The 16,488-nt window shown below is 41.9% G+C and overlaps 1 protein-coding gene across 2 annotated transcripts; it reads right to left on the reverse strand.

The window, feature by feature from the left end:
• Window positions 1-1,144: 1,144 nt before the first annotated feature.
• phaf1 (phagosome assembly factor 1) lies at window positions 1,145-16,034 on the reverse strand. Of its 2 annotated transcripts, none has more exons than XM_076734140.1 (16): window positions 14,702-16,034; window positions 14,417-14,499; window positions 13,628-13,711; window positions 13,123-13,166; window positions 12,663-12,742; window positions 12,464-12,558; window positions 10,534-10,598; window positions 9,997-10,109; window positions 9,379-9,512; window positions 8,398-8,481; window positions 8,168-8,250; window positions 7,803-7,846; window positions 7,671-7,720; window positions 6,980-7,038; window positions 6,751-6,823; window positions 1,145-6,454 (listed from the first exon to the last, which is right to left on the reverse strand). In XM_076734140.1, the coding sequence occupies exons 1-16, from the start codon at window positions 14,763-14,765 to the stop codon at window positions 6,359-6,361; spliced, it is 1,251 nt and encodes a 416-aa protein (XP_076590255.1). In that variant the 5' UTR covers window positions 14,766-16,034; the 3' UTR covers window positions 1,145-6,358. The 2 variants fall into 2 exon arrangements, with proteins under 2 accessions (XP_076590255.1, XP_076590254.1); XM_076734139.1 differs by having other exon boundaries at window positions 10,534-10,631.
• Window positions 16,035-16,488: the final 454 nt, after the last annotated feature.

Genomic DNA, 16,488 nt, shown 5'->3' on the forward strand with positions numbered 1-16,488 from the left:
CATGTATACGTATATATATATACATATATATACGTGTGTGTGTATACATATACATACATACACATACATATATACATATACATATACACACACACACACACACACACACACATATATACATACACACATATACGTGTGTGTGTGTATATATATACATATATATATACATATACACACACACACACACACATATATATATATATATGCTGGCCAGAGCCAAGACATCAGAAACTCCTTTCCATCAACCCACCAGTTGACCTGAGAACCGTTTCTGCGGTCAAAGAAAATCATCTGTCACTCATGGAGTACGATACGATATCTGTGTTCAGTGATTTCAGCTTGGATCCAATGTGAAAAACAACGACAATGGTAAGAAGAGAGAGAGGACCCAGCAGGGTAAGACGTTCAAACCAGGAGACACTGGACACATTTTACTCACCACTGCACTGACAGACTGAAGAAGACTGCTGGGTCCACACAGACAAAGGATCTATCACATGTACAGGGCTTTAAGTCATGATATACGGTATTTACTTGATATAGTATTTCATGATTTGTAGTATTTCATCAATATACAGTATTTTATTTAATGATTTATAGTATTTACTTGATGATTTACAGCATTAGACTTCATGTATCATAAATCAAGGATTTGTTTATGGTTACAGTAGAGTTTCTGATCAGACTGGTGTGTGTAAATGTGACATTTCCACTCAGTGTTATTAACAGATGAATCTTCTCCTGTGAGGAAAACAGACTTCCTACAAGGACTAGTGACTTTTAGTTACTTTTTAAAGGTCTACTCTGAAATGCTGCTTTGCTAATAGTGCTGTGCCAAATGACCAAAGTCTCATATCCTGATACTGGTCATTTCATTTACCCATTTTTCGGTGAAGTCCTATTCATATTACTGATTTTCAGAAAGAAAAAAAAAAAAATCAAAATGGTGGAAAATTCATCATGCACATCATGTCCATTTATTGGGCCAAGTTTTGTGTTTCTAGCTAGCTCATTCCAGCTCACAGCAGTTCCAGCTGTTACAGTAGAAATAACAGTAACACTAAAAAGGAACAAACACAACTGGGTCGTTCTGGTTGTGAGTTCATTTCAAGGTTGTGTCGACTAAGAAACAAACACCTCCAAATCTTTTTCACATCTACATTTTTATTGTTTTTTCATATCCTGGTTGCACACACAGAAAATGAACTCTGAAGTCAATGAACAGTGAGCGTTTGATTTTATAAAAGTCCAAATGTTGCTAGTTGTTCGAGCTCGCACAGCAGTAGCTCATCTCAACCACCATCATCAAACAGTAATATGCTGGAGCAAAGCTTTCACTCGACTTAATCCTCGTCTTTGCACTACATGGTATTGTTATTGCCTTTTTTCAGTGGACATGCTGAATAAATCTACTTATTTCTTCATACACAAAGTTATAGTATTCAAAATATAAAATGCCACATTCCAATGAATTTCACAAGTTTGAATTAAGTATAACTGCCCCATTTCCAGAAATGGGCTTAAAATGTCCACAAAAAATATTTGGAGGAGAATATGTGAGATGGGCAACAGAACATATGGTACCAAGAACAGACAATACAAAGCGTTAATATGAGATTATCATTACACTGAACTGAAGCTGTCAGTTATAAATTACAATAATCTGATTATGACAATCATTCATTCCTGCATTCAATGACATTAAAAGGAAAAAGTGGAATCTAAAAGTCACACAGACCTCCGGACTGAAGTTTTCACTTGTTTTTCAGTCTTAGAAATTTTAGAAAAACAAGGATGTCATATGTCCACCTGAGTTTGGGTGAGATTAACTACCCAGCACCCTCGAGCTCCTCTGTCTGTCTCTCAGTAACAATGCATCGTCACAGCACTGACCGTCTGCGGTGCTGGGCTGGGTTCACCAAAGCTGTTTAACGAATGGAATCTTTCTTCATATGTCGGCATCTAGTGTGTGCACCGTGCTGGACTTACACTAACTGGGCATTAATGTATGTGTGTATGTATCTGCCATCTGTACAGCTTGTTTTTTCATATCATCTTTGACCCATCTGCTTCCCGTTGAAGCGAACCTCAAGTTAGCTCTGAGATCTTTTGGGTGGTGACCAATTTATTGAAATTCAGCAGATTGGAGAGGGAGGCAGAGAATACTTTCCCCTCTGCTTTTAATGAAAATCTGATTCCATCTTCTGGACAACCGTGCTTTTATTTGCAGAATTACATTGCTGAAATCATGCATTCCACTGTAACTACGATGAGCAGTTAATGGTTGTCTGGTGTAGTTAGAAACACACACACACACAAACACACAAACACACAAACACACACACACAAAACCGAGAAACAGAACAAAACATCTTGTTTTGTTTTGGGGAACCCAGCCCAACCTGCTATTTTCTGCAGGTAACAAGAAAACTAAAATGACTGATATGTTAGACCATGTTAGCTTGTTGCTCAGTGACACACACACACACACACACACACACACACACACACACACACACACACACATACGTACTGTACAATGATGCAGTTCAAATGCATTCTCAAATCGTATGTACAAGGAGATTCCTTTTTACAGAGGAGATAGAGACAGAAGTCAAGGACAGGCTCGGCGGGAGATGAGGCACAATGTTCAACAGTTTTGCGTTTTCTTTTTTCTTGATTTTCTCATATTTACTTGCACAAAAGCAAGCTGAGGAAAATGTTTGAATATAGCTTTCATGTTATTTTACATCTGTTTCCTCATTCAGCTCGAGATGTGGACAAACCAGAACAGGAGTGGGGAACTTTTCGGTTCTGTGATCATCAGACTTTGATGGATCTTCGCTCTTAACCATTTTAAAACTTGGGAACCCCAATGAGAAAATGAGTTAATTTGTTGGAAATCATTTTCACAAATTTCTCTCGCTTTTGGAATCCCAGTTTAAGAAAATAGACCATGAAACAATCGGATCTCCTGTTTCCAGAAACCACATCACGTCACTTAGGAGGGCGTCTGACTACAAGAAAGCTGCAGTCAAAGAGATATTTTTTTCTATTGTAAACAAGTAGACGTATAATCTAGCAACATGCCAATGCTAGACTCCAAATCAGATTCTGTCCACTCTACAAAAACATCTCTTCCAGTCCAAATGTGAAGGCTTACTGCTTCCCTGCGTATGTGATGCTGTTTCTGGGGGATCAACTGTGAACAACTTGCAGCAGCAGGTCAAACAGAGCTGAAGCAGGGTGCTCTGCCGACACCCAACACTTCTGTGGACGTGCAGCCTTAGCATTGCATGAGCATCAATACTGAGTGGTATGGAAATGGAAAAAAAATTTTTTATAAAATCCAGTGATTGTTAATGAGTCAGCCGTGAGCAGATGCCTCCTCTTGAGTTAAGTCCAATCACAATCAAGGAGGATATATTGAGATACTCAGCCAGAGCCTGAGTCAGCTGTGTCTGTGCCAAGCCATTAAGATCATGTTAATAAGAGGACAGCAGAATAAGAGCACACAACTATTTACAGCATTTGTACATCAACATCAACTCTAAGCGTCAGGGCCCGACACAACAATATCTCAGAACAGCCTGACTGACTGGACTCACTCAGCACAGAAACTCTCTTCTTAGCTGCTCTTTAACGTCAGAATGAATGTTTGCTTTCTGCTGACAATATAACGACAAACTGTTTTAAAGTACAGCTGAGGATGCTTCTGGTCTAAAGCTAATTTACAGGAATACAATCAATCAATTCCGTCCATTGCGGCTGTTAAGGAACACATACCCAATGAGGATACCACAGTGAAGTCAGACTGGATGTCAAAAGTCACTTAGAAGCAGCTGGTTTGGCGTTTTATGGTCCAAATTATCCAGTCAGCACTTCCAACATTTCCCCATGAACACGGGCTCTGACTCCAACCCTGACGCCTTCACACATGTTGATACAAACAATCAGAAATTTAGCAGTGAAGTGAAAAAAATAATAAACAAACGGCATTTGTATCAAGGGACGATACATAAGAATATGTGTATTAAAATTAATACACAGTTTATTCAAATGCTTATCATTAAAAAGATCTTTAATTCATACATTGGGAGGGAGACGGAAGCACGTTATGATGAAGGAATGACTGATGTTCTTTCCACCTCCTTAATGGGTTAAGATGTACTGAATCCACAGAGGAACAATGGTAATTCTTTAAATTACAGCTCTCTAATAACCACCATACCAGAGACACAAGAGGGATGACACTAGTTATTACTGTTGTTAATGTGTCTCCACCAATCCAGATGAAGGACAGGCTGATTGGCTTCAAAACGCTCACACAAGTCCGCTTTTCACGTCTTGTGTAATTACTGTCGGCAGTTAAGAGAAACCAGGAGCTGAATTTAGAGGCTTTACCACAGCAATGACTTTGATGTGCAGATTAGAAACAAAGGATGCAACAGAAAGGAGGCGGCAACCACACGACACAAGTTCGAACAAGACAGCGGATCAAATGAAATCATCCTGAAACGTCTTTGGCTATAGCATTTGGCAATTCAACAAACAGATGAACGCAGACATTGCTGAGGGACGAGTTGCAATGCATCAGTCAGATGGGAGAGATGGAGAAAGCCCAGAGGAAAGAGGGAGAAGAGTGTAACACAGAGGACACGACTGCATACACCATGCACCACAGCAGGACCTCTCCTCGGCCCAGACCTATGGATAAAAACACACATTCACACACACACACACAGACGGCTATTTTCTCCAAATGTCTCCACAAATCAATCTCTGAGATAGGGCACAGTCAACCAATCAAGTAAAAAGGTGTGCATTAGTGCAAATGTAAAAACTGCTTAAAAAAAAAAAAAATAATAACACAATGCAAATGGTGTGAATGAGTGAAGCAGGGCAAAAAACTGTGTGCAAAAGTCCCCTCACAACATGCAGGATCAAATAAACAGAACGGGTCAACAGTTTGTGCTTCTAGTAAGTCTCCTCTCATTGAAAAACGTCTGCTAAGGTCATGCAAATCCTTGTGTCATGCCTGCATGTCTCTGTGTCGTATCGCGCTTTAAAAAGGCTAAAAAGACAAACCAGCTTTCATGTATTAGAAATACATGTGAGTATAGTAGTGAAGGGGTTGAAATGCTGTGTGTGCTTGAATTAAAGTCTGTTGAAATGTCAAGTCAAAAATCAGCAGCCTATCACATGCAGATGCTTATTTGTGTGTGTGTGTGTGTGTGTGCGTGTGTGTGTGTGAGAGTGTAAGCAAGGAAACAGACACGCCAATGTCCAGAGCTGCAAACAACAACAGCTGTTGCATGTTTACTGCTGTGTGCTTGAGTGTGCGTGTGCGTGTGTGTGTGTGTATGTGTGTGTGTTTGTGGGCACCACTGAAGAAAAGTGGAGGGAGAGTGAGCAGGGAGGGGAGGAAGTGAGCTGATGTTGGATGTTTGGATCGTTCGGCTTCGTATCTGGTCACCCGGCTCTCGTGGGTGTGTTCTGGCACCTCATGTGTCTCCAAACACTGAGTGTGTTTGGGTCTTCTCTTGTGTGACAAAATCTGGATTCTCGTGTTTCCTGTTTTTGGTTACAGTCCTCTGCAGCTTCTGGTGTGTTTGGCTCTGATGGCTCTTGGCTGGGCTGAGCTGGTTTGGTTCTTTGCGGTTTACATGTGTCCGGGTTTCGCTTGAGCCAGTCGGGTCTGGTCCTGAAGTTGTGGCAGGAAGACAGGCGGTACTGGCTGGGCTGGCAGTGTGGTTGGTTGATGTGTATTCAGTGGGACATGCCAGAGTTTGGCCACAGCAGTTTTCACTGGCGGTCATACTGAAGTCCACACTGTTTGATGTTCAACACTTGACAAAGATTTGCTGTGGATGATATTTAAACACTCTCACCACCACAATGTTATGGAGATTGTTGTCATATACAGGCTGCATTACGTCTTATTGGCGGAACCATCCAGACTGCAGTCTGAACAAGCTGAGCTCTTCTGGTGCACAGATTTCTTCACCGTGTCAGTCTGCAGCACCACCGTGAAATCACTGGTTTCACGTCAAAGCTTCAGTGCTCCAGCACTGCGACCATGCCACTGGATCCTGGTTGCTGTGGCAGTCTGGGTTGGGTTGACTGTACTGGCTGGGTGTGTCTTGATTGACAGAGTAAGCCTTCGGACCCACCAGGAAAAGTTGATTTGGTTATTCTGGGTTCTGGTTGTTCTGTAGCGTCTGAGCTGGACAAGAATGACGTTGTTGTTCTGGGTTATGTCTGCTTGGTTAAGAATCTGGCTCTGGGTTAGAGGTTCAGTCAGTAGAGGTACTAGATTCAGGACAGGCCAGAATGGGACGTGGTTCTGGTTACTTGTTCAGTGGGAACTACTACTGGACTCAGGTCGGGCTTGACTGGTGGTCCGCGGAGCACCGTAGAGAGTCACTGATGCTATGTGGTTATTCTGCATCACCTGAGAAAGAGGGAAACAGGGAGAGTGTGTTCCACATACAAAAGGTATGGAGGGGAATTTTTCAGAGATACCGAGGTCAAACTAAATTTTCAGTTTTCAGTTTCAAGCTAACTGAGGCAAAGCAGACACAATTCCGTTTCAACCATATCCTCAATTTCACTCCTGTCTTAATCTGCCAATCCAGCTTCCAAATTTAACTCAGGTAAAACTGATCACATAGAGAGTCAGACTTTAGAGGGACACTTCCTATTCTTGTGAACAGTGCTAACCAAAGCTAGAGACATGCACATTCTGACCTCAAAGATCATCCTCTGCAGTCCAAAGCAGAAGGTGGAGCCAAAGGGGTTGGTGTTATTGGCTGAGGAGGACCTGTCAAACACAAACAGCTGATAATGTCAGATAGATTTATTCGGACAAAATTTGGTAAACCAACAACATTAAAATGATCTTAGACCTCTGTGGGACACATTTAAAATAGGGATGTAACACTGTGGTCTGTGTATATATAAGAGCATGTGTATGTACCTGTGGAGCACTACAGGTTTTTCCATCGGGTGACCCAACAGTTCCTGAATCTGATCCCACTGACAGAGAAACAAACAGTTAGCAGAAGATAAAAAAGCTTGTTTATCCACTGCCAACACTGACTCGTCCATGAGGGCAGAGGACCTGTATAAAAGGGTTCACAGTCGTATTAGCTTCTAGGTGATGGGGCAGCTTCCAGCAGCAGAATACATTCAGATACGCTGTGTAATGAAGGAGACAGAGACTGTACATCTTTGCTGAAGTAAAGATCAAATGCTGTATCCTGCTTTCACGAAAAGCCACTGATCATCTCCATAACACTTTTCTTTGAGCTAAATTGAGGCACATTTTGGGATATTTTTAGTGGCTATCACAAGGCTTTCATACATCACTTCCTCTGTTGTAAACATCAGAAGAGAACTGTCGCTACAGTCTGAAACAGATGTCCCATTATCCAGCATTCATGGCACCAAACTAAGGGTTTATGAGTGATGTGGAGATGTTTTAGGAGAAGTGATACCAGAGAAAAACAACTGAAAAGTCACAACTCCGTAATGCCCAACAAAGAGGTAGAACTCTATGACCGTGTCAGGTGGTGTCAGGCCTACCATAGCGCCTCCTTGTGAATTTACAACAAAGCTCTGGTCTCTGACAAAATGTAACACGTCTATAACATCTGTCTATAACTGACCTTGCTGTAGGTGGTTAAGATGCAGTCCTCTGTCTGAGAGTCAGCTCCTTCTACAACACAGAGAACAGAGATTTAAGATTGAAAATCAGCATCATGCATCTACACTGAGACATGCAGGGCTCACCGTCTCACCTTTCTTAATGACAAGTGGAATCTTAAAGTCACATCGATGATATCTGTGATGACAGAGGAAACACAATCAAAAGCACAGAAAGTTAACCTAAGGACAGACACCCTGCAGTGTAAGAGGTAACAATAGAGATAGAATTGCCAACATGAGATTTTCTCAGTTCTTTTTCAGTGTTATTGCCAAGTTTGCTGTGTGTCTCCCTTCTTTGTTGTGGTTCGTGGTCATAACAGTGTAGATAATTACACATGGAGGATATTAGTATTGTCAACTAGGATGGAGGGAGACAGAAAGGTGGAGAAAAAGTGGGTAAAGGAATCATAACGATGGAAAGACACAGAAACAAGTAACTAGACGGCGAGATATTTACATATTGAAGTTGTAATGTCCGGGGTAGTTGGTATGGAGGACAAACTTCTTAACCAGGTGACTTGTAGAGTCGAACAGGATGTCCTGAAAAATAAGAATGAGAATGATAAGAACACGGTGTTTATTACTGCTTTTGTACCATATGCAAAAACAAACAAAAAACACCCAAAACACACACAATGAGTTCTACAGAGTTCTACAAACAAATAAGCCTCGGATGAGTTCACGTACCACTCCGAGGGTGAAGTAGTTGAAGAAGTAGTCGTTACATTTAGAGGGAACCTGCTTGTGAGGTGATGGAGAGTGGATCTTCATCTGAAATAAAAACAAAGGACACATAATGATTCACAGAGGATAAATGACATTACATACGTTTTCATCATTAATGCTACAATTGACTATCGTCATCAGATGTGGAGAAACATCTGCACTGATGTGAAGTCGTGTGTCTGGCCACTGGATGAATAAATCCAATATTCACTCTCTGATTATTCATTCACTCATCTTCTATACCCGCGTATCCCTTTCGGGGTTGCGGGGGGCTGGAGCCTATCCCAGCTGGCAATGGGCGAGAGGCGGGGTACACCCTGAACCGGTCGCCAGCCAATTGCAGGGCAACACAGACAGACGAACAACCATTCACACTCACACTCACACCTATGGACAATTTAGAGTCACCAATTAACCTAATGAGCATGTTTTTGGTCCGTGGGAGGAAGCCGGAGTGCCCGGAGAGAACCCACGCATGCACGGGAAGAACATGCGAACTTCACACATAAAAGGCCCTGCCCGACCCAGGGATTGAACCAGCGACCTTCTTGCTGTGAGGCACGTGCACTACCTGCTGCGCCACCGTGCCGCCACTCTCTGATTATGATTGATCTATTTTCAAATAATGAGTTATCAATGGATAGTTCTGTACATCACTGATTTCTTGTGATCCCACATTCAAGAGGTAGAACTCAAACTACTGAGCACTACTGATTCATTTCAACATGCAAAGAGTAGCTGGTTGGTAGGTAATAGATCCAATTAGTTTGGATTAAAAGACTCTATTATGAACCCAGGGGGGATAATTGTGCTGTCATTGCGATAGATTATAGGATGTGGATTAGAGAACTTAGTAAAAAGATTATACCATTAGTTCAAACAACAACAACAACAACAACAACATGTTCCTTTCAGTGCTTCAAAGGAACAGAGTTTATCTACCTTGTCCTCAGACTTGTAAAAGACTTTGTGTGGTGAGCCCAGAGCACCCAGTACATCCTGACAGGAATCTCCAAAGTAGATGCTCCTTTCGAGGGACCTCACTTTAGCGTCAGCCATCACACCAGGACCACAACCTGTATCACCCATTACCAAAGAACAGGAAAGCACTCAATCTCCAGATAATTCAAACACTCCAGCAGCAGGTCAGACAATAACAGAGAGTGATGGTCTCTGTGAGAGGGGACTGTTCTTCTGTTTACCATGCAGCAAGATATACCTGTCACCTGCAGCTAAATGTGTGTTTGTCCATGTCACACAGTTAAAAAGATTCATCTGCGGTGAAGACAGACAAATGTAGCATGAACAATGTGGCTATTATTTCAATAAAAATGCAAAAAGTTTCCAAACTTGTGTTCAGTGTCAATCTCTAGTTTTCCAGCAGAATTACAAACAGTGGTAGAAATGTCAAGAAGAGACAGGAGGCGAGAGAAACACCCTGTGAATCAAAATGTAGATTTGAGGATTTGTGAAGAAGACACGTCGGGAACACCTTGAGTCTGCTCATAAATCTTCGTTTGCAGTCCTCACGATACACACAGACACCGAGACGTTTGTTACCTGCAGTGAGAAGGCGGAGTCTGAGCCCCAGAGGCCCTGCCCGGTCTCTCAGGACATCCACGCACTCTGCATAGATGTTACCAAGGAAACAAGCCAACGGCATCACCGGAGCTCTGAGGACAGAGAGAACAAGAGTATGTGTGTGTGTGTGTGTGTGTGTGTGTGTGTGTGTGTGTGTGTGTGTGTGTGTGTGTGTGCGCATGTCCCTCGTTTCTGAGGTTGTCTATTTGTTTCTTATGGCTTTTTGTTGTTGTCTTCACTAAATTATCTAAAAAGCATGAATCCACAAACAACAACAACAAAGCAGCAACGATATCACAAGTTATGTTTTTGGTCCCATTTGATCATTTTGTAGTAACGTGTGGTAAAAAAGCATGTTCACACATTTCAGTTCATTCTTAGCTAGTTTGGAGATGTTTCACTGTGAGCAGGTTGAATCATGTTCCTCCACAAAGATCATTAAAACAATAACCTTTAAGCACTCTTTGGTGGAGACATGTCCACTCTGTGAAGTCTAGTTTGTGTGTGTGCAGCTACCTTGTTTCTTGCAGGTTGTTGCCAGTGTAAATGTGCATCCTCTTGACCATGGCCCCGTGTGGAATCTGCAGGGAGGCCAAACCCATGGCAAAGTTAGGCTGCCAAGGCAAAACAGCTGGGAGTAGTACAGGACCGGTACATCGTGTGTTTGTGTGTGCACATAACAGACTGCACATATTAAGAAGACACTGCACAACAAATTGATCTGTTAAAAAAATGCATGTTTCCCATGTATGATAAAACACTGCGGAGTGAAACGTGTCACAACACACTGACTGACCTAAATACCCACATTCCAGAGGGAGAAAACACAAATGTTTGCACTGATTGGTGACACTACATTTTAATCCAACTCGTGTCCCTGTCAGATAGCAACTTTTTATCTGCGAGAGGTTCAGTGTTTCACGAAAATCCACTGTGACTCAGCAGAGGTTACTTCATTTCTGTTTCTCATTGTTTGTGTATTTCCAAACTGCATTCATGACCTCTGACATGCACAATTTCTACACAGGACTCTTTCTGATATTAAATCAAAGCAAAACTGAGTGGGTCTTTGGAATTTGCAAAACCATATCCCTAGTTTTGTCAGGTTTATCTGCCTTAGGAAAGTTTCCAGACTACATTTGCTTTTAGTTAAAAGTATTCTTCAAAAAACAGTAGCAAACAGTGATCACCTCTTCAGAGATTATAAAATACAATGCTGTGACTGTAACAAATTCAGGATGTTTCTATTTGGCGTTATTGTGTAGATGAACAGGAAAAAGAAGCACAACAAATGTGGGAAAGGCTCTGAACAACAACACAAAGAATCTCAGGCGCATCCATCAGCCATCTGATGCTCAGGACAAACAGGAAACAAACTGCAGCTGAGTCTGGAGCTCTAGATAAAGAAATGTAAATATCAGGCCTCAAACTAGAAGCTGAAACTACACCTGCAACTAACAGATAGCAAGCGAGCATGAACTGTTGTTTCAGCATATCAGGCAAAACCATTCGAGCAACTCAACATGCAGCTCCAGGCAGACCTGGAGGTTCAAGAAATAATCAACGCAGATACACTCACATCACAGATATGCTGGAGCAGCCAAACGGCTTAACCAAAAAGATGTGACAAGCTGCAAAAACTTGGTGGATGGGGTGTGAAGGCAGCTGAGGTGAACTTAAGTCCTGAAAGGCGGCCGTAAAGCCATGACTACATGGGTGCTTTCACAGCAGCAAGCTGCAGAATGGAGCAGACGGCAGAGCAGCTGGTTCAAGATGCGCATCACACGAGAGATCCACAGCTGCACAGTCCAGACAGTGAAGCATCCACAAGAGCCTCTGACTGACTATACAAACCTCAGTCCAAAAGCAAAGCCACAAAGGCAGAAACCTAACGCTTGATATTACTGACAGTATGTACAAACATGCAGTTTGTCTTGAAAATCAGAATTGTAAGCTGTTGGGCGTCTGCGTTGTCTTGGAGAATTGTAATTATGGACTCATGCTGCCGGAGCAAACCCAAGTCCCTCAACTCCCTGCTGCAGTCAGATTCTTACTGCTTACATAACACTGAAAGGAGTCTTTGACGAATCAACAGTACAAGACTGGAATTCATACTTGGTGCATTTGGGATCTGTCAGAGACATTCAAGAAAAAAAAAAAAACCTCTTTTGTGCTCAAATATAAAGAAGCAGCAAGACAATCACATTCTCAACATGCATTTGGTTTCTTTGTTAAGTCCCACATCATTTATTATCATCACACAACACCAGGCTGACAGGGGTTCAGGCACATGCTCGAGGCACACAAAGGGCTTGACCTCAGACTGTGCATATGAAGGGTAACCACTTCAGTCACAAGGCTGCCCTGCTTCCCCTGGGTGGTGAAGAAAAGACCACTCAGCCCTTCTTTCAAAGGCTGACAAGCAAATCGGTGGAGACAGTCTCACCTCGTACTTCGGAGCTTCGTTCCATGAGTCCAGTTGGAAGGAGAAGGACAGTCCTCGAAAGTTGAGATGGAACAACTGCTCTGCAGCATTGTAGACTGTGGGGAGTGGGAGGAAGAGGAGGAAGATTTCACAAAAGAGAGAACTGAGCTGAAAATGGCGACGTTCATTTGTGAAAGTCTGTTTGTGCTTTGTAAAGTACCTCCTGGGTGCGTAGCTCCAAATGACTGGTCTATTTGCTCTATTGTGGGGGCAATGGCCTGAGAGTTGAAATGGACTCCACTGAAACACAATATATATATATGCACACACACACACACACACACACACACACACACACACACACACACACAGCCAATGTTACATCTATTAACATTCATACAGGCTGTGCTGCATTAACGGATGAGATACTACCAGAGCAGAGAAATGGATTTCACTGAAAGACAATCACACACACAGGATTTAAGAAACACATTAAAACAGGCGGACTCCATTACTGCGATGTCTTTCACTCAGCAGCTGCATGCCTATCTGTGAGGAGCTCTGACTTGTAGCTGAAAATAATGTCAATAATAAGGGCTATGAGGGAGGGCTGAGAGTCTAAGATGGCTTTCATTCTTGCAAAATAACAGGTTTGTAAAGCCTTATATATTTCTACTCACCAGTATTTCAACTTGACTTTGCTCAGGTCATACACTTCGATCACCTGTCACTCAGAAAAACAGACGGTTAGGGTACAGTGGCTACAAAGCAAATGGTTTGTTAAAGGTCATTAACAGGGCTGGGGGAGTCTAACGCCTTTGCCAATTATCTAGAAATGAGAGGAAGTTTTGCAACTGTGGTTAAGCTGCTGCTCTCTCATTAATATGGGTGTTCGACTCCAAGTTCAATTCAATCCCTGTGAAATTCCTGTCTATTATCAACTAATACATATTATCACAGCCAAACCCTGACCTTATTGAGAGGCAGTCTCTTTAAAACCTTTGGTTGGGGGGGAGGCACGGAAACCACACTGCGGATCTCTCTCTTTGAATCTCTCTCTTTAAGTCTCTTTGAGCTTGAGTCTCAGTGCCCACACACCACTGGTTCTTCGACTCCCTGACAGTTTTTCTATCACATCGCCCACCAGTTAAACTCCCCTCCCCTGAAAAAATCAACAATTTTCACCTTGAGTCTCTGATTTGTGGCATCAAACAGCAGTTTAATCCCATCCTGAGTCAAGTTCAGTATGAGGTCATGGCTGAGTGGCGTCTGGAGGGGAGATAAACAAACCAGTTAATTAACAGAGTGGTGGGAGGATATGCCCTCATGACCAGATATGCAGATAGGCAAACAGTCAGAATCAACTGTTTTTGAAAGTCAGGGAAACAAGGCATACACCAGGACTACGACTGCACATACATGTTCACACAGGACAAAAAAATGGACTGTGTCATTCATGTTAACAACAACAACTGCTTCCAGCTGCTCTTGAATAAATCATGAATCTAATCACAGTGTTTTTAAAAACAACTTCCCCGACTGACTTCAGTCACAGCTATTGAACCTGGGAAAGTAATTTAAATCCAGCCTGGTGGTTGCTTGATTTCTGAGGATGACATCTGAGTTAAAAAAATAAATAAAAATCAGATAATGATTTTTCAGCCTATACGAATTCTATGCATACAGTACACACAAACATACACAAAATGTTTTGATTAAGATCCTTTAATCCTTTTTAATTCTCTGATCTCTGATAAACTAATATACAGAAATCTAACTACAATTGACCGTAGAATGTAAATATTAGGGGTTGTAAAGTGACACACAGGACATCCTCAAAAAAACTTACAAAACATGTACTGTTGCCCAAAAAGGGGATTCTTAAACAAGCTGAATTACATTTAAGTGTGTGTGTGTGTTTGTGTGTGTGTGTGTGTGTGTGTGTGTGTGTGAGAGCACATTTGGCCATCTTACCTGTTCACTGTATAGCACCTGGACATTTTTGATGATGCGGCAGTGTTTCTGCAGAATAGAGATGGCCTGGGCCAATGGCATCCCTGAAGATGCATGCATGTCAAAACACACACAAATGAAGCCAAGCAACCGTATTTCTTCCAGAGCGTTAACAATAACACAAACATGAGAGGAAAATAACTTGAAATGTGGCTTCAGACATTAATGAATGACTCGTGGTCTCATTCACTTTCTCCATCTGTGTGTTATGTGCTCATAACTTGAACAAGTTGTTCTTCAACCTACCTAAGGCGAATTCCCATTGCTCATTTCCTAGTGATCTCTCAGGCACCACCTCCAGATCCAGCATTGGCAAGTAGTGGGGGGCAGCTCACCTCACCTCAAGACACAATGGGACCCTCCGAGGGACCCTTTCTCCACACCTGTCTCTCCCTGAACACAGCACTGTCTCACAAGAGTTTCAGATGGCTACTTTAATTCATTACTCTATCTACTTATTTTCCTACAGCTACCAGACTCATGAGTGTGAGCATCAAACAGCTACTCAGTCTGCGAGTTACAGTAAAGACAAACGACTTAATCACATCATATGTTGTGGACATTAAAACGGTACCAAAGAAGAATAATCAAATGTGTTGAATATTCAAAATGACATCCACCCTGCTGCCTAAGGCTGAACACACTGACCACCTAAGACTTACAAAGATACACAAGTTTTAAATAACAGTTTAACAAGTTACCCAGCACAAGCTGACAGCTTGATCACAAACAAATTACGCAACCTGCTAGCAAACCTAAAGCGTACAAGGCCAGCTGTCAGTTAACCTCTTACTTGTTTGTGTGCTTTAAGATCGATACAGAATAGAAAAAAAAAACAAATCCTGAATTCACTCGATTAAAAGTCAGGAATAAACAAAAAGATAAGTCAAACTTGCTCGCCGGCCACAAACGTCTCAAACAAGCTTCAATTTAGCGAGTGAACATCAACTTGTTCGGCTACAGTGTTGTGTCCTGTGTCACAGTACAACAGAGCACCTGATCCAGTGACAAACAGCAAATAAAAAAAAACAAAACAAAACAAAACACAGAGGCACGAAAATTATTCCTCCAAACCCGACTGTTCTCCCTCTGTTAGCTATCGTTATCTGTCTCTGTCGGGCGGTTACGAAAGCATCAAAGCTTGACAACAAGACTGTTTCTTTGCGCTATGGGCTAACGTTAGCTGACGAGCTAGCTGCCCTCCGCGTAATTGTAATAAAGTATAAATATAAATAACGTACGCGCAGAAAAATATGTTAATTAAAGACAAAGAAAATTAATATCGCGGTTCAGACTGGCACGACATAAACAAAGAAAGCACGCCAAGCCGTCGGCTGTCTTTGCTGTTTTTCTTTCTTCTGTCACCGAAGGTTCAAGCTTTGGAGCTAGCTCTTCTGCCGCTAGTGCGCAAATTCAAAGTCCTCCTTGCGAGACGCTTCCCTTGTTCCTCATAAGCTCGTCAGTCGGTAAATGCCCACCGTGTCCCTTTCTCGGGTTTAATGTGTCTTCAATGTCAGGAGCAGATAAGAGCAACACAGTGTCCAAACAGCAACTTCAGGCATCAACAACAGCCAGCAGGATCAGCTGATAATTCAACTTCCTGTGTTGGACGCACGTTCATACGTTCTACGTGATGACATCATGATCAGCTGACACGGTCGACCGAGAAGTGGCCTTCGACTTACCCAAATTCGATAGCGTTATATCTGAAATTAATAAAAAGTGAGAAAGACCAACAGACTTTGTTCTTTATTAGTTTAGGAAGAGTTTTTATTACATTTCCCCTTTATTTTATTTTATGGAACCGAGGCGTACATGCATGTAGCCAACATTATTTGTATTTTTATTTTACAGACCTTCTCTGTGTTTAAACATATGTATCTGGATAGATGTTTAAAATGTTTCATGAATCCTTTTCTCATATGCCATAATTGTTTTCCATGTACAATTTAAATAAAATTTTTATGGGAAATTAAGCAAAAAGCAACATCAAAGCACAAACATAATCAGATCCTTTGACAGATATCTTTGAG

The sequence above is a fragment of the Chaetodon auriga genome, chromosome 6, assembly GCF_051107435.1.
Source record: "Chaetodon auriga isolate fChaAug3 chromosome 6, fChaAug3.hap1, whole genome shotgun sequence".
NCBI lineage: Eukaryota > Metazoa > Chordata > Actinopteri > Chaetodontiformes > Chaetodontidae > Chaetodon > Chaetodon auriga.